Consider the following 24,311-nt stretch of genomic DNA (forward strand, 5'->3'; position numbering starts at 1 on the left):
TACATTTATGCAAATCACTTTCTTTCACCATAAGACATCACCATCGGATGTCATAATTTTTCCCTTCACAAAACCCCCCACACAAACATTTTACTCCACATCAATCTCCCAACAAAGCTGAAGCAAGAGGAGGAAGCAAATTCGGCAGCTCTTTTTCACAATCACTTTCACCACCCACATCACAATCAAGCTTTCCAAAGTTTCCACATAGAATAGAGGAAGGAGAGTTGCAGATAATTGTAGGATCAAGTTCCCCAATCCAACAACACTTCTTCGTCCCCACATCAAAAAGGTAACCACAAGCCTCCTTTCATTTTCTTTATGCATATACATCCATTTACAGTAGGAATGAAAATGGAAACACACATGCTAGGCACCACCATACCACATATTACATCTAAGACTCTCAATAACACAACAAATGCTCCAAATTTCACCAAAACTTACAAGTAGCAAGCTAAAACCAAGTTTTTCCCCAAACTGTTGAACAATAGAACTAACAAAGGACATCTAGTAATACTTATCTTAGAAGATGAATCTGCCCGACTTCCGGCAGCAAGCTTCGGCACTCCGTCGTCGATAAAAACAGTTCCATAACCCCAAATCGACCACCAAAATCGTAACTTTCACCCATCTACATGTTTCAAACACCAAGATCCTTATATATGTATAAATTAACAAAGTAAGAATTTAGAGAAACTAGGATGAATTTCTTATCAACTGGAGGAAGTGGACGGCGGCTGGGGAAGCTCTCGGCGACGGCAGCTGAGGCGGATCCGCAGCGGTGGTGGCGACGGTACGGCGAAGAGAGAGAGAGACGAGGAGGAAGGGAGCACCGTTCTGTTGTCCGGAGACGGCCGGACTGCCGGAGGAGGGCGGCGAAGCCGCTGCCTCTGCATGCCGGTGGTGAGAGGGAGAGAAGAGTGAAAGAGAGAAAGGGGGGAGAAGAGAGAGGAGACGGAGGCGGGCGGTGGTGCTGAGGTTGGCGCTGGCGAGCGGCGGCGGAGAGGCTGGTGGCGGCGGAGTCCAAGTGAGAGAGGAGAGGCTGCTGCGTAATTGATGAAATGATAGAGGAAGACAATAGTAGGGTATTTTGAATGTGGGTTTTCTAAATTTGGGCTCATGAATTTATTAAATGGGTTATACAATTAATTGAGCCCAACTACAAATGAGAGCCCAACTACCTCAAATTATTTTGGGGCTGCAATGCATAGGAAATATTAAGCCTATTTCGAAATTTAACTATTTTTGGGCTAAAAGAAATAGAGAATGATATCTTTTGAAAGCAAAAATTTATATTAACTTTTAGCCTAAGTTTTAAAATAAGATTTCATTAATTAAATCTTTAATTAATTTTTTTTATGATTTCTTCCATTAATATAACTAGCGAAAATAATTGATCTTTCAATTTATTTTAGAGTTTTGGTTAAGAGTAAAATTTTCAAAGTAAAAAGATACATAGATCCAATTTAATCGAAGCCCGAATAGTGAATGAAGACGCATCAAATAATATATGAGTTTAAGAAATTTCTTAAAGATAAGTGAAGTAAGAAAATGAGAATTATTATGAGGCATGCATTCTAATTTAAGTAGATTTGTCTTTGATTCTAATTAGTGTATTATTATATCATGAAGTTTTCAAAAAGGTTTCGTTCGCAAGTAAAGTCGGAACGAAAGATTCAAGTTAAGGAAACTAAGCGATCAAGGTGAACTTTCTTATCCTACATACTAATGTGGATAAAAATGCAAATTATTTTGAGGTGATGTGTTATGAAAACTCGAACCTATGTTCGTTGCTGTTTCAAGTGATGTTGTCTTGCCATAAATGTTTTGTGTATGATGCCTATCTGTTGGCTACGGCCAAGTGAATTATGAATGATGATATAAGACGAATTCGGGTCCCAGTGAGGGTGGTGTCCCCGCTCGGACTAGTGTACACAAGCTCCCTCTGACATGTTGGTCAGAGCAGGTGACCGAGGAAGGTGGCCACCTTCCCGGCACAAGCTACCTCTGTCATGTTGGGCAGAGCAGGTGACCGAGGAAGGTGGCCACCTTCCCGGCACATGAATGCAAGGTGACCGTGGGAGAACACCATCTCCACGGCACAATGTGATCAGATATGGCAAAGAATGCAAAGAACTTAGACTGCGCAGTCGAATAAAGATTTTTAGTAAGCTCAGGTCTTTTAAATAAAACCCCTGGGTGTCACTGTGATGATGGCTTGACAATATTTTCAAAAGTATATTTGTATTCTCGGCAATGTGTTCACTGAGTACTTTTTGTACTCAGCCCTGCATATATTTCTAAATGTGCAGGTTGAGCAGCGAAGTGGTGGAGGAAGTGCTATTGAGACGAGACATTTAATTCAGTCAGATTTTGACTCTCGGAGGTTCATGTCTTCATACATGAAACCGCGTTCATTTGCTTCCGTTGTGCATCTTAAAAGACTCAAGTCTATTTTGTTCAAAACTCTGATTTTATTTCGAGCTATTCCCATTTGTTTCGAGCTATGGTCGGTTTGTGTTGTTTTCCCCTTTCTTCCCCGCTTCTTTAATCCTCCCCTAGTCGCGATCAACCGTGTTTTCTATCCTTAGAAAATGCGGTCGTGACAGAGTGGTATCAGAGCATTCTTTCTCGCTCTGAACCCGAGAGTCTTTTTGAAAATCTTTGGTCTAGCCTTGTTCCACTAGACTGTATAATCGATGAAAATGCTCTTAGCACTCCCACCAATCGCACTCAACGAGGAAAAAAAAGGTAACTTGTCCCTTTTTCAAAAGAAAGTCAAGATGTTTGAAAGTTTGAAATTGAGAAATAACTCATGCAGTTAATTTGAGTGAACAGATGAAAATACTAAGTCTAAAGAAAGAGTTGATGTTTCTTGATTTGGTAGCGTGCTTAAAGAAAGAGTTAGTATGTCTTTTCTTGGCTAAAGACTGTGAATGTATGAATAAAAGAAGTATCTTTCCTAAATGGAAAAAGGTACTGAAATATGAAAGTATAAAGTATACGAGTCTGGCACCAATTGGTGAAATGACATCTCTTTTTGAGTTGGTCATTGAATCATATTGCTAGTATGGGGAAATCGAAATTTCCAAGAACTTAGAATACTTAGTTATGCGTTCCTTCTAGAACACAATATGAACTCGAACTTAGAAGTACAGTATGAACATTTCTCGCTTTCCCGAGCGACGAAAAGAAAAGGGCGCGATAAGAAAGAAACTTCGTCACGAGAATAGTAATCCAACATAGAACAAAACGATGTTTCTACGTCCCAATGACATGAATAGTCTGGGTTAACCATTGTCTTTCTGGACAATCCAATCACTCCAAAGAATCATACCTTTGATCCAACTAAGCGATGTACACATACATAGCAAGAGAATATGATTACAATGTAAACAAAGAACCTAGCTTTACAATATAAGTAAACAGAAACGGCGTGTTACGAGGATGAGCGTTATGACGAACCAAGAGTACCAGAGAGTCGTAATCGCCACATATGGTCATCTGACGTGATCGTAAGGTGCAAGTAGCTTGTGACCAAAGTTTCCCATAACTCATTTACCATTCTCTATAAAGAATTAAACAAGGGAGTACCACCATTGTAGTTAACCAAGAAGATTCATCAGCAACGCTTACTTGGATTCCCATGAATTCCATTTTCTCAAATCCCCCTGATCAAAATACTTTTGTTGAATTAAGATCTTAAATGACTTCTTTTGCAAGGTAATGTGTCATTATTTTCCCTCTTCTATGTCAAGGTTGTGAATCACTTTCAGTTTTGAGCTTGCTCCCTCATGTTTTCTGATAACCTCCAGTGACTAAGGTCCTTCTTTACTCAATCTGTATAAAAGCAATACTTTGACTCTCTGAATTCTTGCCACCAAACTCCTATACTCAGAGCTGCTTTATTTATAGCCTTCATAATGACCATGTTTCCCTAAACTATTGTCTCTTCAATGATAATATATTCTTCAAAGATCATTAGTAGATCTTCAGTGTCTTCAAATGTGCTTGTTGACCCTCATTAATTTATAAGGAATAGTCACCTCTTTTTAATCCCACTATAATTATTCCATCATGCTTTGAGCTCTTTAGCAACTCCAAGTTTAAAGTAATTTGCTCTCTTCCCAAACTAGTTTGCTCTGATTGTCTTCTCTACTAGTTAATTTCCGTGATCTGGTTATAAACTTTGTGAATTCATTAACGTGATATTGTATCACGATGTTGTTGACCCAAAAGGGTAGTCCTTGTTATTCTTCTTTCTCAAATCCACTTGATCCCAATCAATTTCAGTTTTACTATATTGGAGCAGTCATCTGGTGAGACCTTAAACCTTTTAATTTGACCCTTTGAGTTTTCAGACATACTTATTGACAAGCTCTTTGTTTTACATGAGTACTCTCATCTTCTGAATTCAAATATGACTGTTGTCTCTTGATTTGAGCTTTTCTGCAAGCTTCATGTTAAAGCTGGCACAATACTTCTCCATTGGCTAGTTTCCTCTTGTTGCCCTCTTTATTAGTCAGTTTCCCTGAACTGCTTATAAACTCTAAAAATTTCGTTGATATGATCTTCTATCACAGTGTTGTTGAGCAAATTGCAATTGTTTGTCTTTCCTATTCTTTTCAAATCCATTTGTAACCAACCATCTCAGGTTTTCCTGTTACCACCTGGGGATACTTGAAACTTTTCTACTTGATTGTTCATTTTGAATATTATTGGCAACCTATTATTGACATCTACATTCTATTCATCATACCATCACTTTCGAAATTTATTCCATCTGGCAAGCTCTGCCCACAATGAAATTCTCAAGTTCTATGGGTATAGCTCAAGCCCTTTGAAGTTGTATCTTTTCTCTTCTGGGAGTGAGCATAATGAGCCCAATTGAGCCTAGTCTTTGCACTTCATGAAAATTTTGTTGCAAGCTACTGGTGAGAGTTGTGGTGAACCAAACACTCACGTAACTGAAATAATTATAATCGTTTTATTTTCATGGCTACCCTGGAGCCTACACAAACAAGAACGATTCGAATATTTCTCTTGGAATCCCAAATTCAGTTCCTATCGAAGTTAAAACGGTTAGATCAACTCTATATTTCCTCGCGGGAGACCCTATGAATTTCTAGAGGAAGTGGGCCCAGTAGCATATCGCTTGGCATTACCACCCAACTTTGGAAACGTACACAATGAATTCCACGTCTCCCAACTTCGAAGGTACGTGTTCGACCAAAAACATGTGATTCGTCACGAAGGAATCGCTCTAGAACCTGACCTGAGTTACGAAGAAAAGCCGGTAAAAATACTAGATCGAAAGGCGCAGCAGCTTCGGAATAAGTCGATTACTACAGTGAAGGTTTTGTGGAAAAACCACGGACAAGAAGAAGCAACATGGGAACTAGAAGAGAAAACGGAGGAAAAATATCTCGAGTTTTTGCCTAGATACTTTCTAAATTTCGGGACGAAATTTCTTTTAAGAGGGGTAGAATGTAACAACCTGAACTTTCGTACCTTATTATTATTATTAGCCAAAAGATAAATTATAAATAATCGTTGCTTCGTTCTCAAACGAATATTTCAAATACAACTAAAAAAAGAGAGAGAAAAAAAAAATATAACACCAAATAAAAATTTATAATGTCTGGCACTATTATACAAATTTATAAAATCCCTATCTATTACAATTAGGGAAAAGTTCACGCAGCCCGTTCAACGGTCGTGCTCGTACTCCAAGAAAGTCCGGTACATCATCAGGGAAGACTATGAATGTTATTTGTTTTCCTACACCAAATTAAATGAATAAGTAAACAAGTACTCAAATAATTAAATTAATAAGCAAATAAAATAAAATTAAAAGGGAGAGGGCGGATCCTAGAGGATCAACCTTATCGGATACATTAAATGTGCATTAATGAACCTTATCATATACAATATTAAATGTGAACCTTATCATATACAACATTAAATGTGCATTAATGGATTTGCAGTAGAAATTGACAAAATATTTGCAACATACGCCACTTGCAATCTTTTATGTATAGATACATTTATGCAAATCACTTTCTTTCACCATAAGACATCACCATCGGATGTCATAATTTTTCCCTTCACAAAACCCCCCACACAAACATTTTACTCCACATCAATCTCCCAACAAAGCTGAAGCAAGAGGAGGAAGCAAATTCGGCAGCTCTTTTTCACAATCACTTTCACCACCCACATCACAATCAAGCTTTCCAAAGTTTCCACATAGAATAGAGGAAGGAGAGTTGCAGATAATTGTAGGATCAAGTTCCCCAATCCAACAACACTTCTTCGTCCCCACATCAAAAAGGTAACCACAAGCCTCCTTTCATTTTCTTTATGCATATACATCCATTTACAGTAGGAATGAAAATGGAAACACACATGCTAGGCACCACCATACCACATATTACATCTAAGACTCTCAATAACACAACAAATGCTCCAAATTTCACCAAAACTTACAAGTAGCAAGCTAAAACCAAGTTTTTCCCCAAACTGTTGAACAATAGAACTAACAAAGGACAGCTAGTAATACTTATCTTAGAAGATGAATCTGCCCGACTTCCGGCAGCAAGCTTCGGCACTCCGTCGTCGATAAAAACAGTTCCATAACCCCAAATCGACCACCAAAATCGTAACTTTCACCCATCTACATGTTTCAAACACCAAGATCCTTATATATGTATAAATTAACAAAGTAAGAATTTAGAGAAACTAGGATGAATTTCTTATCAACTGGAGGAAGTGGACGGCGGCTGGGGAAGCTCTCGGCGACGGCAGCTGAGGCGGATCCGCAGCGGTGGTGGCGACGGTACGGCGAAGAGAGAGAGAGACGAGGAGGAAGGGAGCACCGTTCTGTTGTCCGGAGACGGCCGGACTGCCGGAGGAGGGCGGCGAAGCCGCTGCCTCTGCATGCCGGTGGTGAGAGGGAGAGAAGAGTGAAAGAGAGAAAGGGGGGAGAAGAGAGAGGAGACGGCGGCGGGCGGTGGTGCTGAGGTTGGCGCTGGCGAGCGGCGGCGGAGAGGCTGGTGGCGGCGGAGTCCAAGTGAGAGAGGAGAGGCTGCTGCGTAATTGATGAAATGATAGAGGAAGACAATAGTAGGGTATTTTGAATGTGGGTTTTCTAAATTTGGGCTCATGAATTTATTAAATGGGTTATACAATTAATTGAGCCCAACTACAAATGAGAGCCCAACTACCTCAAATTATTTTGGGGCTGCAATGCATAGGAAATATTAAGCCTATTTCGAAATTTAACTATTTTTGGGCTAAAAGAAATAGAGAATGATATCTTTTGAAAGCAAAAATTTATATTAACTTTTAGCCTAAGTTTTAAAATAAGATTTCATTAATTAAATCTTTAATTAATTTTTTTTATGATTTCTTCCATTAATATAACTAGCGAAAATAATTGATCTTTCAATTTATTTTAGAGTTTTGGTTAAGAGTAAAATTTTCAAAGTAAAAAGATACATAGATCCAATTTAATCGAAGCCCGAATAGTGAATGAAGACGCATCAAATAATATATGAGTTTAAGAAATTTCTTAAAGATAAGTGAAGTAAGAAAATGAGAATTATTATGAGGCATGCATTCTAATTTAAGTAGATTTGTCTTTGATTCTAATTAGTGTATTATTATATCATGAAGTTTTCAAAAAGGTTTCGTTCGCAAGTAAAGTCGGAACGAAAGATTCAAGTTAAGGAAACTAAGCGATCAAGGTGAACTTTCTTATCCTACATACTAATGTGGATAAAAATGCAAATTATTTTGAGGTGATGTGTTATGAAAACTCGAACCTATGTTCGTTGCTGTTTCAAGTGATGTTGTCTTGCCATAAATGTTTTGTGTATGATGCCTATCTGTTGGCTACGGCCAAGTGAATTATGAATGATGATATAAGACGAATTCGGGTCCCAGTGAGGGTGGTGTCCCCGCTCGGACTAGTGTACACAAGCTCCCTCTGACATGTTGGTCAGAGCAGGTGACCGAGGAAGGTGGCCACCTTCCCGGCACAAGCTACCTCTGTCATGTTGGGCAGAGCAGGTGACCGAGGAAGGTGGCCACCTTCCCGGCACATGAATGCAAGGTGACCGTGGGAGAACACCATCTCCACGGCACAATGTGATCAGATATGGCAAAGAATGCAAAGAACTTAGACTGCGCAGTCGAATAAAGATTTTTAGTAAGCTCAGGTCTTTTAAATAAAACCCCTGGGTGTCACTGTGATGATGGCTTGACAATATTTTCAAAAGTATATTTGTATTCTCGGCAATGTGTTCACTGAGTACTTTTTGTACTCAGCCCTGCATATATTTCTAAATGTGCAGGTTGAGCAGCGAAGTGGTGGAGGAAGTGCTATTGAGACGAGACATTTAATTCAGTCAGATTTTGACTCTCGGAGGTTCATGTCTTCATACATGAAACCGCGTTCATTTGCTTCCGTTGTGCATCTTAAAAGACTCAAGTCTATTTTGTTCAAAACTCTGATTTTATTTCGAGCTATTCCCATTTGTTTCGAGCTATGGTCGGTTTGTGTTGTTTTCCCCTTTCTTCCCCGCTTCTTTAATCCTCCCCTAGTCGCGATCAACCGTGTTTTCTATCCTTAGAAAATGCGGTCGTGACACGCAGCCACACCACCAAATCCAAACCAACCAGAATCCTTTGGAGAAATCTCCATCAAAACCAAACTCAACGGGGATAATTACCCCCTATGGGTTAATCTTATGGAACGAGCGATTGGGGGGAAAGGTTTGACCTCTCACATTTCTGGAGTTTCAAAACCTCCCCCAACCAATGACCCCGGCTACGCAAGATGGCAGCAACGGGACCATTGCGTATTCAATTGGGTCATCAACAATCTCGAGGCAGAGCTCGTGAATGAAGTATCTCAGTACGCTACTGCCCGAGACCTCTGGGAAGGCCTGGCAGTCACCTACGGGAGCGGGGCTGATCCGTTTCAAATCTATGACCTGCACAGACAAGCCATGACAGTCAAACAGGGGAACATGACATTGGAGGGCCTATGGAACAAGATGCAGGATCTATGGATATCCATTGATTCCAGAGACCCCAGCCCGACGGACGTCGAGAACTACAACAAAAGGGAGCAACGACATCGCCTCTACCAATTCCTAAGTGCACTGGATGAAAAATACGCAAGCATCAAAAGAGAAATCATGGACAAAGATCCACTACCAACTGTCCGGAAAGCTTACGGGATGGTACGAAGGCATTCAATTAATGAAGGCGTCCTCGGAACCACAGAACCACCGAATAATGGCATCGGCTCTGGACTAGCGGCCACCGACCGAACCCGACCTCCACCACAGTCAAACTCAGCCCCAAACAGAACGTGGAACAGCCGAAAGGGAGACGAAGACAAGAGCAAACTCACATGCTCTCACTGTGGGGGGAAGAAACACACCCGAGACGGATGTTTTTTGCGAATCGGGTTCCCGGAATGGTGGGATGACATGAAAAAGGCAAGAGCTGCCCGAAATCGAAACGCCGGAGGAAGGGCAGCCGTCGCCGTCAGTGACCAACCGTGGAATCACGGTGTTCAAACGGCGACGCAGGGAGGAGCACCGATAGCGGCTGGAGCTTGGGCAGACGGTGGCGGCAGTCAACCGTGGTTCCAGGGAGGACAGATGGCGGCGCCTGGAGTCTGGGCAGGTGGAGAAAACCGAGCTTCCAACGCCGGCGGTGCCCCGGCGGGCAGCATCGGTCCACCACCGGCTGGAAATCGAAGTGCCGAGGAAGAGAGGGGATCGGCCATGGCGGCTAGGGTAACGAATGGAGGTAATGAGGGGTTGAACTCATTTAACCCCTCAGTTTCGAAGTTATATCATTTTCCACCCCAAAACTTAAGTCTATCTCTTTTTAGTCCTCCTACTGCTCAAGTCTCACAAAAACAGCCCCATCCATCCTATTTATCACATTGTTCACCCTATAAAGTCAAAACTGTGCATAATAAGTCCCTAAAGTCCCAAAATCCGAATTATAATTTCGATTTTGAGCCCAATATAGCATGTAAAAATTCTTTTCAAGCCTTAGCACTCTCGTCTACTTCCACCGAAACCCAGGACAAAGATTATCATTGGATTTTTGACTGTGGGGCGACAGACACAATGTCTTGGGATGCATCTGATTTTAAGGACATTTCGGGCACTAGGAAAAAATATATTAGAACTGCTAGTGGGGATTTAGCACAGGTTCAAGGGGCGGGCACTATTACCATTTCACCTAAATTGAGCCTTTCAAATTGTTTATATGTCCCCTCCTTGTCTCATAAATTGGTGTCCGTCAGTCAGGCGACAAGAGAACTTCACTGTAACTTACTAATGCAACCTGGCTGTTGCATTTTACAGGATACGAGGACGGGGGAGATAGTTGGGCGTGGCACTGAACACCGAGGACTCTACTACGTGGATGAGATGGCTCAACAGGGTACTGCGATGCTGACTCAAGGACTGACTGACAGACAGACCTGGCTTTGGCACCGCCGGTTAGGACATCCATCCATAGGATATTTACGGTTACTTTATCCAAATTTAGCCACTTCACACCCTTTGAATTGTGAGACATGTTTTTTGGCCAAAAGCCACCGACATTCATATAAACTCAATAATACTCGTGCGAAGTCTGTTTTTTCTTTAATACACTCTGATGTTTGGGGCCCTGCACCTGTTACTAGTAATAATGGCTTTAGATATTTCTTGTTGTTTGTTGATGATTGCTCTAGAATGACGTGGGTATATTTTTTGAACTCTAAGTCTGAAGTTTTTGATAAATTTACCCAATTCTATAGTCTCATACAAACCCAACACAAACAGAATATCCAAATACTTAGGACTGATAATGGGGGGGAGTATGTAAACACCAAAATGAAACAATTTTTCACTGAAAAAGGCCTTGTTCACCAAACCACCTGTCCATACACGCCTGAACAAAATGGGGTGGCAGAAAGGAAAAATAGGATCCTCTTAGAAATGACCCGAGCCCTAATCATCGAATCCCGTGTCCCACACTCCTTCTGGCCTGAAGCCATAGCCACATCAGTTTACCTTCTTAACCGACTCCCTACCCATATCCTAAATTTTAAACCTCCTTTGGATTTTCTCTCAGCCTATATAGATATTCCATCCTCTCTCACTCTCGAACCCAAAGTTTTTGGATGCACAGTATTTGTCCACATCCCAAAACAGAACCGATCTAAATTCTCACCGAATGCTGTCAAGTGTGTGTTTTTAGGATACGGAAAAAATCAGAAGGGATACCGATGCTATGACCCCAAAACACATCATCTACACACAACCTTGAATTGTGACTTTGTCGAATCTGAGTACTTTTTCCACCAACTTAGCAGTCAGGGGGAGAATAAAACTACAGACTCGCTAAGTTGGCTTCATACACCCTCATCCTTGCCCATCCCAACTCCTACTCCACCGCCACCCGATCCTACACCCGCCGGTCCATTGCCCATGTCTACACTGGATGTCGGTCCATCAGAGGAAGTTAATGTAACCGCCGAGACGTCTCTACCCACTCATATACAGTCTGAGGGGTTCGATGCTTCTACCCCACCATCATCTCCGCCTTCGAATCCTGAGGTAAGCTCTAGTACTCATATGAGTCCTCAGGTTAGTGCTAACGATGTGAGACAGGAGGACAGTGTGGCCCAACCGGATCCAAGTACAAGTGGATATTTACCGACCAGGAGCACAAGGGGTGTGCCACCAAAACGGTACTCTCCAGACTGGCAAGGTCCAAAGTCCAGATACTCAATAGCAAACACTGTTCAGGGACAATACACGGAGATGGCCAGAGCCTTCGAAGCAGCTCTATATGAGGAAGTACACATTCCTCAGTCGTGGGAAGAAGCAATGAGGCATAAACACTGGAGGGAAGCTATGAAGAAGGAAATGGATGCCCTAATCAAGAACGGAACTTGGGAACAATGTATCTTGCCAAAGGGAAAGAAACCAGTTGGATGCAAGTGGGTGTTCACTATCAAGCGACGAGCAGATGGATCAATCGAGAGATACAAAGCGAGATTGGTAGCAAAAGGGTACACCCAGACCTATGGGATAGACTACGATGAAACATTCTCCCCGGTGGCAAAAATGAGTACAGTACGCACCTTATTGTCTGTGGCAGCTTGCAAAGACTGGCCATTACATCAGTTCGACGTGACTAACGCCTTTCTACATGGCGAATTGAAGAAGAATGAGGAGGTGTATATGGAGGCTCCCCCAGGATTTTCGGGAGATTTCGGGAAAGGGGAAGTATGCAGACTAAGGAAGACACTCTACGGGCTAAAGCAATCACCTAGAGTATGGTTCGGGCGATTCTGCCAGGCCATGACAAAATATGGCTACAAACAGAGCAATGCAGATCACACTCTGTTTCTAAAGAAAAGGGATGGGAAGATAACGTGTCTAATCATTTACGTTGACGACATGATTATCACAGGTGATGACATCGAAGAGATCGAAGAATTGAAAAAGAACTTGTTCCAGGAATTTGAGATGAAAGACCTTGGTGCAATGAAGTATTTTCTGGGGATTGAAATCCTGAGATCAAAAAGGGGCATCTTCCTAAGACAGAAAAAGTATGTCTTAGACTTACTGGCAGAAACCGGACTACTCGAGTGTAGACCAGCTGAGACTCCGATTATGATGAATCACGGACTGAAGATCCTTGAGGGGGCTGCAATGACAGATCGAGAAAGATATCAATGCCTTGTAGGGAAATTGATCTACCTCGCCCATACGAGGCCGGACATTGCATATGCAGTAGGAGTTGTGAGCCAGTTCATGCACAAACCTCAGGAAGAGCACATGGAAGCGGCCCTTAGAATTGTGCGGTACCTAAAGGGGACAACAGGATATGGCGTACTACTCGAAAGGAAGGAGAACCTTGAAATAGAGGGGTACACTGACGCTGATTGGGCCAGCAACCCGAACGATAGAAGATCTACAGCTGGATATTTCACCTTCGTTGGTGGAAACTTGGTCACTTGGAGGAGTAAGAAGCAGAAAGTGGTGGCATTATCTAGTGCAGAAGCAGAGTTCCGTGGAGTGAAGAGTGGAATCACCGAGATCTTGTGGCTGCGAAGATTACTCACGGAAATTGGTTTCCCTCCAAAAGAGAAAATTAGACTTTTCTGTGACAACAAAGCAGCTATTAGTATCTCGGAAAATCCAGTCCAGCATGATAGGACCAAGCATGTGGAAGTTGACCGTCACTTCATCAAAGAAAATATAGATAGTGGCATCATCGAACTTCCATTCGTTCGGTCTGAAGAACAACTAGCGGATATTCTGACTAAAGCAGTGCATGCTAAGGTCTTCAAGGAAGTTCTGACCAAGTTAAGTATCGGAGATGCCGTTACTCAACTTGAGGGGGAGTGTCAAGAAAGGAAAAGGGAATATCCTACACACCAAGAAAGGAAAGAAGCATAAACCACTCTATTCTAGGAAGAAGAATCAAATCAATAGGGAATTGATACAATTAGAATAAATTGATCTTTTCCATATTTATCTTGTATTTACAACTATAAAAGGGAGTGCATTGTACACAGTGAAATATAAGATATACAACAAAAATCCTACGATACTTACAATGTTTTCTACTACCAATCTCATATCTCTTGATTACCATCTTTAAGAATTACGAACAGCTTTTTTGGATTTCTATTTGTACTTTAATTAGAGCAGAACAAAATTAGCTCTGATTTAGGGCTATTATGATTTTTGAGACTAACAATTTGGAGTTTGCAAGGGTGGTGCGTGGTGTGAGAACACAACTTCTTGCCTCGATAGATCCACTAATTCTCTTGGAAGTAGTGCTGAGCTTATGTCGTTGAAGAATGGTAGTGTACCCTTCGGAGGGATGCTCGACCACAATTCTACCTTTAATCCCGGTATATATGTAGTTAAATCTAATCAAAATCATAATTTCATTTCTCTAATTTGAAATAGTCTAACTTCATTCTTGCCTTTATGATTTCAGATTTCTACAATTGGCACGTGTTCAAAATCTTCTACTGTGACGGCTCGTCTTTCATGTCCGATGTTGAGAACGTAGACCCGGTACGTTTTTAAATTTCTTCCGTGTCTCCAATAAGTACAATTAGTTATATTTAACCTAACATGCACTCTTTTAAAAACCGGACAGGACGGTTCAACATGAACTAGATGGCTGATGAGTCCGGTTTTAGCCCTAATTGTATGTTTTACTCGATTCAATTATAGCTACATCGCTTCACTCAATTGTTAAATTTCTGAAACATTTACACAGAAGCACAACCTGACATATAGAGGTGCAAGAATATATGATGCAATGATGGACGAGCTGCTACGAATCGGCATGGGAAACGCTAAAAATGTATGCATTATTAAATTATAGTACTCTTGGATTAATTAAATTCTAATTGTTACTTGATATTAATTGATATTGTTTTTATAGGCTCTATTGTCGGGCACTTCGGCAGGTGGATTAGCCACAATTTTACATTGTGACAAGTTTCAAGCACTTTTTCACAATGCTACTAGGGTGAAGTGCATATCTGATTCGGGCTTCTTTATTCATGGGTAAGACTATATAAATTAATTTTACCTAATTATCAAAATATAAACTTTATTAAATATAGAATTGTAAACTATGTCGTTGATTACTTTTGTTGGCTCACTAGAGAGCATTTTATGGGAGCTGATTGGAGAGAAGCTTTCTTCTTTGGTGTGGTATCAACACATGTATGAATTATTTTTATTTCTATTTACTTTGTTAAATAATCAAGATATATTAAGATGTGCATTCTCACATTAATTCCTCATTTACACATATAGGGTTTGATGAATACGTTACCCACATCATGCCTATCCAAATTTAGTCCAACTTTGGTAAGAGTATAGTACTATTCACTGGCTTATCTTCATTACCTTTCCTGATAATATAATTAAGTATTCATCATGATCATATTTGTATTTGTAGTGTTTATTTCCTGAAAATGTGGTCCCAGATATCCAAACCCCACTATTTTTAATCGAATCAGCATTTGACTTATATCAGGTATAGTAATCTTACCTATCATTATTGTCTTTGATGTCATTAATCATATATATTTTTTATTTCTTATCTACTTGTCACAGATACAAACAAATTTGTTCTCTCCGAGTGATACTAGCCCGAGATGGTACAATTGCACCCGTAACTTGATGTTTTGCAATTGGACTGAGATAAAAATCATGAAAGGTATATACAATATTATTACTACATTTGACTTGATTTAATACTAATCTATCTCTCGTACTATTTTTTATATTTGTGTTTAGATTTTAGGTACACATTTATAAACACGCTAAAAAGTACAATTGCGGATAGCTCCTCAAGGAGAGGCTATTTTGTACATAGTTGCTACCTACATGGCCATATGAATTACAAACGGTCCTCGACATGCTCATCGTTTGTTGGAAACGGACTTGCAAACAAAGTAAGTGAAATTATATAAAGTATCTGCCACACAAATTGTTTGTTCACACATTACCAATTTAATATTAAGTGTATTTTTTTCAGACAATAGCACAAGCCGTGGGAGATTGGTATTTCGACCGGAGCGAGTTCCAGGAGATGGACATGCTCAATGACTTGCCACGGTACTGCACTAGCACCGACGACCAACCTACTTTGGAGAAAAAGTGTAGGGATTATATTCATCGTTAGATGCCATGAATTGATAGCATGTAAATTTGAATTTCTATTTTCAGTTATGAATGAAAGGTTAAAAGTTTTCGGTTAAATTTAGCTTCTTAATTACTCCACAATTTAATTGCTGGTAACAATAAATACTACTATTACATAGGTAGGTTACGAGTAATGAAATGAATTAAGTAAGAGATATGACATCTATAAAAGCAAGATGTTGTAACTAGGGTTATTATACATATTATCTTAGAAGCATGAGTCCTCAAAACTCAATCATGGTGATGGTGATTATGATAAGTAGTTTGGTGGTAATGAGTGATTGGAGAACAGTGGATGTGAAAGAGTGCTACAAGAATTGGCCTGATGATTGTAAATTTGGGCTGTTGAAAGCAATATGTGGCGATAATACTGATCTCCCTGAGAGTGTTTGTTGTTATTTAATTGATAATTTCACGATTAGTTATGATTGCTACTTTGGAATTGCTAATGACTTAAAAAGCAATTACCCTTGCCCACACCCAGGTATGGCTATGAGTTACGCTGTAAATATGTATACAGCTTGTATAGGCTAATATTCCTATAATTTATTTCAAATGTCATTTAATAATTGTATGTCATGGATACAAATTGATGATCAAATTATATATTAATTACCCAAAACCTTATGATCTAGTACTATTTTTATTTGTTGGAAAAAAGTGTAATACATAACAAAAGATTATCATACATTAACCTACCATACATGTGTTAAGGACCTAAATCCCTAACGTTCGGTAGAACAGAGAACAACTATGAAGAGATAAATCCGGTGCTCGTGAGGGTCAGCGGAGGATGAATCTGGGTGGCTGTGCGCGGGTTCCAACCCGTCGGGCAGCGACTACAGATCAGATATACGTTCCGGCTGTGCGCGGTGAGATTCCGCCGGGCAGCAGGTGGCGTAGGGGTTAAGGATTCAACGTATTTTGCAAAGGACTTGGCCAAAATAATATATTCATTCCATGATTAAAAAGATAACATTCTCTCCTATTTATAATACTAGAATACTACTACCTTAACTTATTGAATAAGAAAACAAAGATATGAAAAAGATATGGTGAATCAAAAGATACTAAATAATTGAGATTTCCTAGGGTTTGGGGATCGTATCAAATCCCCCACGGTTGAAATCTACCTTATCCTCAAGGTGGAAACCACAAACCAACGACGAGAGTTGAAAGCATAAGTTTTAGCTAGGCGTCTCCTCCTGGATCAAACACATATCGAACAGCTGAATGTCTCCCTTTATCACCTCCAAGAATGGTCAAATATGGCATGTCATTGCACGGAGGGATGAATCGTGTATCGACGCCGAGTGATGTCGAACGATGAACAATACTTGGAACATTGCCATCAAAGAAATCCACAAAGAAATAGGCAGTTATCCTTACACCAATGCAAGCACTTCCTCTCTTAAACCAACAAATCGTAACATCCTTCGATGAAATTTGAGCAACATTAAACGATGCGATTATCTTCTCCACTTCACCAATAGAACCATCCTCCTCTTTATCATCTAGCAATGCCTCCTCCTCTTCACCAATCTTCTCATCATATACCCCAACGAGCCCTTGCAGCGTCATATTGTCAGTCTTGACGATCTCTTCCATGGCCTCGTCGTTTGGAACATCAAGATTAGCGCCCCCATTGTTAGCGGCATTGATGGGAACATCCTCAACTAGATTTTTGTCATCAATATTCTCATCAAATACGCAATTCAACTGGGCGAGGAGGGCAGCTTGCTCCAATCTATAAATACGCAATTTATCGTTGTAATCACTTACGGCAGCTAGTTGGGCCGGGCAAGGCGAACGAACCTTGAGACTGGGAGCAACAACAGGCAACGTCGTTGTGCGGTGACCCAACGATCGGTCGCACTGCGGTGGCTGGTACATAGGCTGCGCGTGCAGCATTTCCGGTGAATCCCAACATGTAGGCGAGCGCGGAGGCTGGTCCGGAGTTTGACTGGTCACACGTGCGGGCTAACTGTACAGGTCCCGCGTTGGCTGTTCGGTGGAGTAGCGGGGCTGGCGGGAGGCGGGCTGGACTCGCGCTCTCACCTCCTCCTGAGGGCAAGGTCGGTCCTAGTACGTCTCCGAGCGTCGGGGTCGGTCAAAGGTCAGGTAGCCACGGTCCTGTTGTTGCGTCGGTGGGTCCCAGCACGTTGGGCAGTGCCGCTGCGTTGTGGGTGTCGGGTGGCGATCAAACCCTAATTGGGTCTGATGATCTCCGCGATCAGATAGGTGACCACCCCTCTCGACGTAGCCGCCACGATGTCGGGGGCCAAGCGTCTTGCGCGCGATCACGGTACCCGATGGGCTTGTATCTCGGCCGTGGGCGACGATCAGATGGATCCAAGTGGTGTGAGACATAGGGTGATTCTGTATCAGGCCATGACGGCAGACGGAGTACTTCCACCCGGCTGCTCGGAGGGTCCCAACAGGTTACATGGCGAGGTTGGACCGGCTGGTAGGGACGGAATGGTTGTGTGGTCTGAGGGAAGTCATATTGACGACGGTGATAACCGGCGTAGTCGTATGACATGTCGACGGGCTGAAGCGTGGTTGTGGTAGAAATGGTGGTGATGCCGCTGAATTTTATTTTATTGATATTGGTGATTTGTTTGGGGGATATGGATGAACGCAGATGGAGGGTGAGCACAGCAATGAAAGCACCAGTTGTTAAGGACCTAAGTCCCTAACGTTCGGTAGAACGGAGAACAACTATGAAGAGATAAATCCGGTGTCCGTGAGGGTCGGCGGAGGACGAATCTGGGTGGCTGTGCGCGGGTTCCAACCCGTCGGGCAGCGACTGCATATCAGATATACATCCCGGCTGTGCGCGGTGAGATTCCGTCGGGCAGCAGGTGGTGTAGGGGTTAAGGATTCAACGTATTTTGCAAGGGACTTGGCCAAAATAATATATTCATTCCATGATTAAAAAGATAACATCCTCTCCTATTTATGATACTAGAATACTATTACCCTAACTTATTGAATAAGATAACAAAGATATGGAAAAGATATGGTAAATCAAAAGACACTAAATAATTGAGATTTCCTAGGTATGAGGATCGTATCAACATGTTATGTATATAAATCAGAATATTGATTCAACAACTGCTAAAACAGCCATACATAGTAACACAAAGACACTAAGTGTTGGCAGGAGCTGCTCGTTTGCATTCAAGGACGAAGCTCAACCTCTAATCAGCCAAATTGAGTGTTACCAATTAAGAACAAATGAATCAAATGAACACAATTAAACATTAAACAAGAAAATTGGTTATTTACTTTAAAATTACTTTGTTTCGTAAACTCCTTAATAGTATAAAAAATAGCTAATTAGTAAAAATTCCAAGCGAACTTCAAGCTAAGAATACAAAATCAATGAAATTAAAGTTAAAATTAACATGCTAAACTTAAATTAGTGACAAAGGTTAGAATAGTCAAAACAAATCACAAAATAATGTTATAAAAAATCAATAAGAATATAACAATATTTTATATCAATGCATATTGTTAAAGCTAAAAATATACTATAACCTTAGCTCACTACACTTAAGTAAAGAAATATAAACTAATAATAAACTAAATAAATGTTTTGTGCTATATTTTATTTTTCCTACATCCACGCTTGTTTTTCTCCCTCGCGCAACATGTTAGATTTTTTTTCGCATCTTCAACTCTTTAGTATACAATTTTCTTAGAGGTGTGATTTTTGTTCCTGAAAAGGGGAGAATAAAGATTACAGAACATCCAATGATATTTTACACCATATATAACCCACCGATAAAACTTACATATATAAAAAATCTTTCAATTTCTTGTAAGATAAAACATAGTAATAGTTCTGTGATTGTCAAGGAAAATAGAAAGAAGGAACTCATGGTCTATATTAAATATAATCTACGAAAATTAGTGAGTTTAAAAGATATTTTTAAAAAAATCAAAATCCTCAAAATTAGTAAATTTAAAGATATAAGATCAAAATTATCAGCATCATCAAATAAATTATTAAAAAAATAAAATAAAAAGTGCATAAAGTCATGGGAAATTAAAGGCAATGTGACATTGGGAATTTAGAATAGAAAAAATCATACTAATAAAAAAAAGGGAAAAAACAATTGTCCAATTACAAAAAATTGAAAAAATTAGTGAATTGAGGTCGCAAAACAAACATTATTAATATAAAAATGAAAACTTATAAACGTCCCCTTTAAATATGATAAATAAGTTAGAAAACTGAAAATTAAATTTAAAAATTGATTAGTGGTCAAAGCTATAATGGCACGTTTTTTTATTAGAGGGAACATCTTTTTAGGTCCACGAACTTTGCTAAAGTATCCTTTTAGGTCCGTGAACTTTGAAAATATCATTTTAGGTCCATCAACTACAAGTCAATATCATTTGAGGTATTTTGAACTTTTTTCGGACGAAAATGCCCTTAAGACCTTCAAAGGGCAACTTGGACAATTCTTTCTCCACTCATCTTGACGGCAAATTTTTATATTTAAATTCAATTTGGATGGTAATTGATCTCCATTCTGAAATTCATATAAATAATACTCCATATGACAATCCAAATTAATATAGCTATCTAATTCCAAAATAAATAAACTAAATATAATTCACAAATCACCTAAGTTCTTAAAATGCAGTTTAGATTGAAAAAATAAAATAAAGTATCAAGTCTCAATTCACTATCCCTAAATAATTGGTCATCTAATAATTGAAAAATTAACACATATTTTTTAAGGCAAATTTTAATTATATTTAAATTCAATTTGGATGGTAATTGAATCAAATAGTAGTAAAAAAAATTGTTGGACTCTAGGTCTTTGACGCAAGATGAGTGACGAAAGAATTGTCCAAATTAAGGGTATTTTCGTCCGGAAAAAGTTCAAAATACCTCAAATGATATTAACTTGTAGTTGACGGACCTAAAAGGATATTTTCAAACTTCACGGACCTAAAATGATACTTTGGCAAAGTTCATAGACCTAAAAAGATGTTCCCTTTTTTTATTATAATGTAGGTAGGGTAATATTAATTGTGGAATTTAAATTTTGAATCACAAAAGACGTTTTTTTTCTTAGAGTGAACTACGCAAATGGTCCCTGAACTATGCCTTTTGCACACCAATGGTCCCTGAACTTTAAAAATATCGTGGGTAGTCCCTGAACTAAGGTGTAATCACATTTATGGTACTTTTTCACTATTCATCACAATTTTACACCGAAAATGCCCCCAATGCATGAAGGGCATTTTGGGACTTTCATATCTATGTATTGAATTTGATATTTTCTTTATCTAGTACTAAATATGATATTTTCTTATAGTTTGAGTACCTAAAATGATATTATTCACTTCAAGTACCTAAAATGATATTATTCACTTCACTTTTTCAACATTTCTTCTTTCTCTCTTTCTCTAAAAATAAAAATAAAAAATAGTACTATGAAATTATTAAATATATTAATTATAAAAATCAAAATTATAAATTTAATTATAAAATAATTTTCGCAAAATTTAATTTTTATTGTGATTTGATTATTTTTTTAATATTAAAAATTAATTTTTTAATTAAAACTAAGCATTAATTTTCAAAAAATTCTTAATTTTTGATGATATATTCTCTTGATCTATTATTGTTCACTCACATGAAAATTGATTGTTGTCAGTTGGGTGTGGAGGGAAAACTCTTGTAATTCACAAAGTATTTGATGTTTTGGGAAATTATGGAAGTTTTATTTTTGGCCAAGAATCTATGATTGTAACTGTTTTTTGACCATGGGAATTGGGATATAGTCATAACTTAATAACCTTGCTGATTGATGAGCCTTGTATATGCATTCGTACTCAAGCGTCAAAATTTTCTTTTACCATGTATGTAGGGATGGCTACAACGACTTCAACACAATTTACATGCAAGTAAGCTTATTAATTTTTTAATTCCCAAAAATTAATTTTGCGAAAATTCTTAATTTTTTCAAAAATTAATGCTTAATTTTAATTAAAAAATTAATTAAGAGAATATATCATCAAAACTTATAATAGATCAAGAGAATATATCATCAAAAATTAAGAATTTTCGCAAAAAATAAGAATTTTTCAAAAATTAATGCTTAGTTTTAATTAAAAAAAATAATTTTTAATTTTAAAAAATTAATCAAATCACAATCAAAATTAAATTTTGTGAAAATTATTTTATAATTAAATTTATAATTTTGATTTTTATAATTAATATATTTAATAATTTCATAGTACTATTTTTTATTTTTATTTTTAGAGAAAGAGAGAAAGAAGAAATGTTGAAAAAGTGAAGTGAATAATATCATTTTAGGTACTAGAAGTGAATAATATCATTTTAGGTACTCAAACTATAAGAAAATATCATATTTAGTACTAGATAAATAAAATATCAAATTCAATACCTAGATATGAAAGTCCCAAAATGCCCTTCATGCCTTGGGGGCATTTTGGGTGTAAAATTGTGATGAATAGTGAAAAAGTACCATAAATGTGATTACACGTTAGTTCAGGGACTACCCACGATATTTTTAAAGTTCATGGACCATTGGTGTGCAAAAGGCATAGTTCATGGGCCATTTGCGTAGTACACTCTTTTTCTTATAATGATACATTGATTATGCACGCTTATAAATATTCAAAATGATGCCCACAATTTATAAATATTTCAAAAAACGGCCACACAAATATTTCAAAATATTTCAAAATTATGCACGCTTATAAAGTATCTTCCACACAAATTGTTTGTTCAATCATTACCAATTTAATATTAAGTGTTTTTTTTCAGACGATAGCATAAGCCGTGGGAGATTGGTATTTCGACCGGAGCGAGTTCCAGGAGATGGACATGCTCAATGACTTGCCACGGTACTGCACTAGCACCGACGACCAACCTACTTTGGAGAAAAAGTGTAGGGATTATATTCATCATTAGATGCCATGAATTGATAGCATGGGAATTTGAATTTCTATTTTCAGTTATGAATGAAAGGTTAAAAGTTTTCGGTTAAATTCATCTTCTTAATTACTCCACAATTTAATTGCTGGTAACAATAAATACTACTATTACATAGGTAGGTTACGAGTAATGAAATGAATTAAGTGAGAGATATGACATCTATAAAAGCAAGATGTTGTAACTAGGGTTATTATACATATTATCTTAGAAGCATGAGTCCTCAAAACTCAATCATGGTGATGGTGATTATGATAAGTAGTTTGGTGGTAATGAGTGATTGGAGAACAGTGGATGTGAAAGAGTGCTACAAGAATTGGCCTGATGATTGTAAATTTGGGCTGTTGAAAGCGATATGTGGCGATAATACTGATCTCCCTGAGAGTGTTTGTTGTTATTTAATTGATAATTTCACGATTAGTTATGATTGCTACTTTGGAATTGCTAATGACTTAAAAAACAATTACACTTGCCCACACCCAGATATGGCGCTGAGTTACGCTCTAGATATGTATACAGCTTGTATAGGCTAATACTCCTATAATATATTTCAAATGTCATTTAATAATTGTATGTCATGGATACAAATTGATGATCAAATTATATATTAATTACTCAAAACCTTATGATCTAATACCATTTTTATTTGTTGGAAACAAGTGTAATACATAACCAAAGATTATCATACATTAACCTACCATAAATGTTATGTATATAAATCAGAATATTGATTCAACAACTGCTAAAACAGCCATATATAGTAACACAAAGACATTAAGTGTTGGCAGGAGCTGCTCGTTTGCATTCAAGGACGAAGCTCAGCCTCTAATCAGCCAAATTGAGTGTTACCAATTCAAGAACAAATGAGTCAAATGAACACAATTCAACATTAAACAGGAAAATTGGTTATTTACTTTAAAATTACTTTGTTTCGTAAGCTCCTTATTAGTATAAAAAATAGTTGATTAGTAAAAATTCCTAGCGAACTTCAAGCTAAGAATACAAAATCAATTAAATTAAAGTTAAAATCAAAATGCTAAACTTAAATTAGTGACAAAGTTAAAATAGTCAAAACAACTCACAAATTAATGTTATAAAAAATCAATAAGAATATAACAATATTTTATATCAATGCATATTGTTAAAGCTAAAAATATACTATAACCTTAGCTCACTACACTTAGGTAAAGAAATATAAACTAATAATAAACTAAATGTTTTGTGCTATATTTTTGTTTTTCCTATATCCACGCTAGTTTTTCTTCCTCGCGCAACATGTTAGATTTTTTTTTCGCATCTTCAACTCTTTAGTATACAATTTCTTAGAGGTGTGATTTTTGTTCCTGAAATAGGGGAGAATAAAGATTACATAACATCCAATGATATTTTACACCATATATTACCCACCGATAAAACTTACATATATAAAAAATCTTTCGATTTCTTGTACGATAAAACATAGTAATAGTTCTGCGATTGTCAAGGAAAATAGAAAGAAGGAACTCATGGTCTATATTAAATATAATCTACGAAAATTAGTAAGTTTAAAA

General features: G+C 38.2%; 1 protein-coding gene across 2 annotated transcripts; it reads left to right on the forward strand.

The window, feature by feature from the left end:
* The first annotated feature begins 7,697 nt into the window (after nucleotides 1-7,697).
* Nucleotides 7,698-15,764, forward strand: LOC121792842 (pectin acetylesterase 11-like). Of its 2 annotated transcripts, none has more exons than XM_042190962.1 (11): nucleotides 7,698-7,751; nucleotides 13,816-13,957; nucleotides 14,047-14,126; nucleotides 14,335-14,421; nucleotides 14,503-14,627; nucleotides 14,729-14,789; nucleotides 14,883-14,936; nucleotides 15,028-15,105; nucleotides 15,186-15,288; nucleotides 15,369-15,526; nucleotides 15,610-15,764. In XM_042190962.1, the coding sequence occupies exons 2-11, from the start codon at nucleotides 13,891-13,893 to the stop codon at nucleotides 15,754-15,756; spliced, it is 960 nt and encodes a 319-aa protein (XP_042046896.1). In that variant the 5' UTR covers nucleotides 7,698-7,751; nucleotides 13,816-13,890; the 3' UTR covers nucleotides 15,757-15,764. The 2 variants fall into 2 exon arrangements, with proteins under 2 accessions (XP_042046896.1, XP_042046897.1); XM_042190963.1 differs by lacking the exon at nucleotides 7,698-7,751 and adding an exon at nucleotides 14,212-14,262 and having other exon boundaries at nucleotides 13,947-13,957.
* The last annotated feature ends 8,547 nt before the right edge of the window (nucleotides 15,765-24,311 follow it).

Source organism: Salvia splendens, chromosome 2 (genome assembly GCF_004379255.2).
Source record: "Salvia splendens isolate huo1 chromosome 2, SspV2, whole genome shotgun sequence".
Lineage (NCBI taxonomy): Eukaryota > Viridiplantae > Streptophyta > Magnoliopsida > Lamiales > Lamiaceae > Salvia > Salvia splendens.

What these genes read in the sequence shown, in the direction of transcription:
- LOC121792842 (XM_042190962.1), top strand. Translation starts at nt 13,891, where the DNA reads ATGTCGTTGAAGAATGGTAGTGTACCCTTCGGAGGGATGCTCGACCAC. An exon ending in GCATGGGAAACGCTAAAAAT is followed by an intron (nt 14,422 to 14,502) that starts GTATGCATTATT and finishes TTGTTTTTATAG; the next exon opens with GCTCTATTGTCGGGCACTTC. An exon ending in TCGGGCTTCTTTATTCATGG is followed by an intron (nt 14,628 to 14,728) that starts GTAAGACTATAT and finishes TTGGCTCACTAG; the next exon opens with AGAGCATTTTATGGGAGCTG.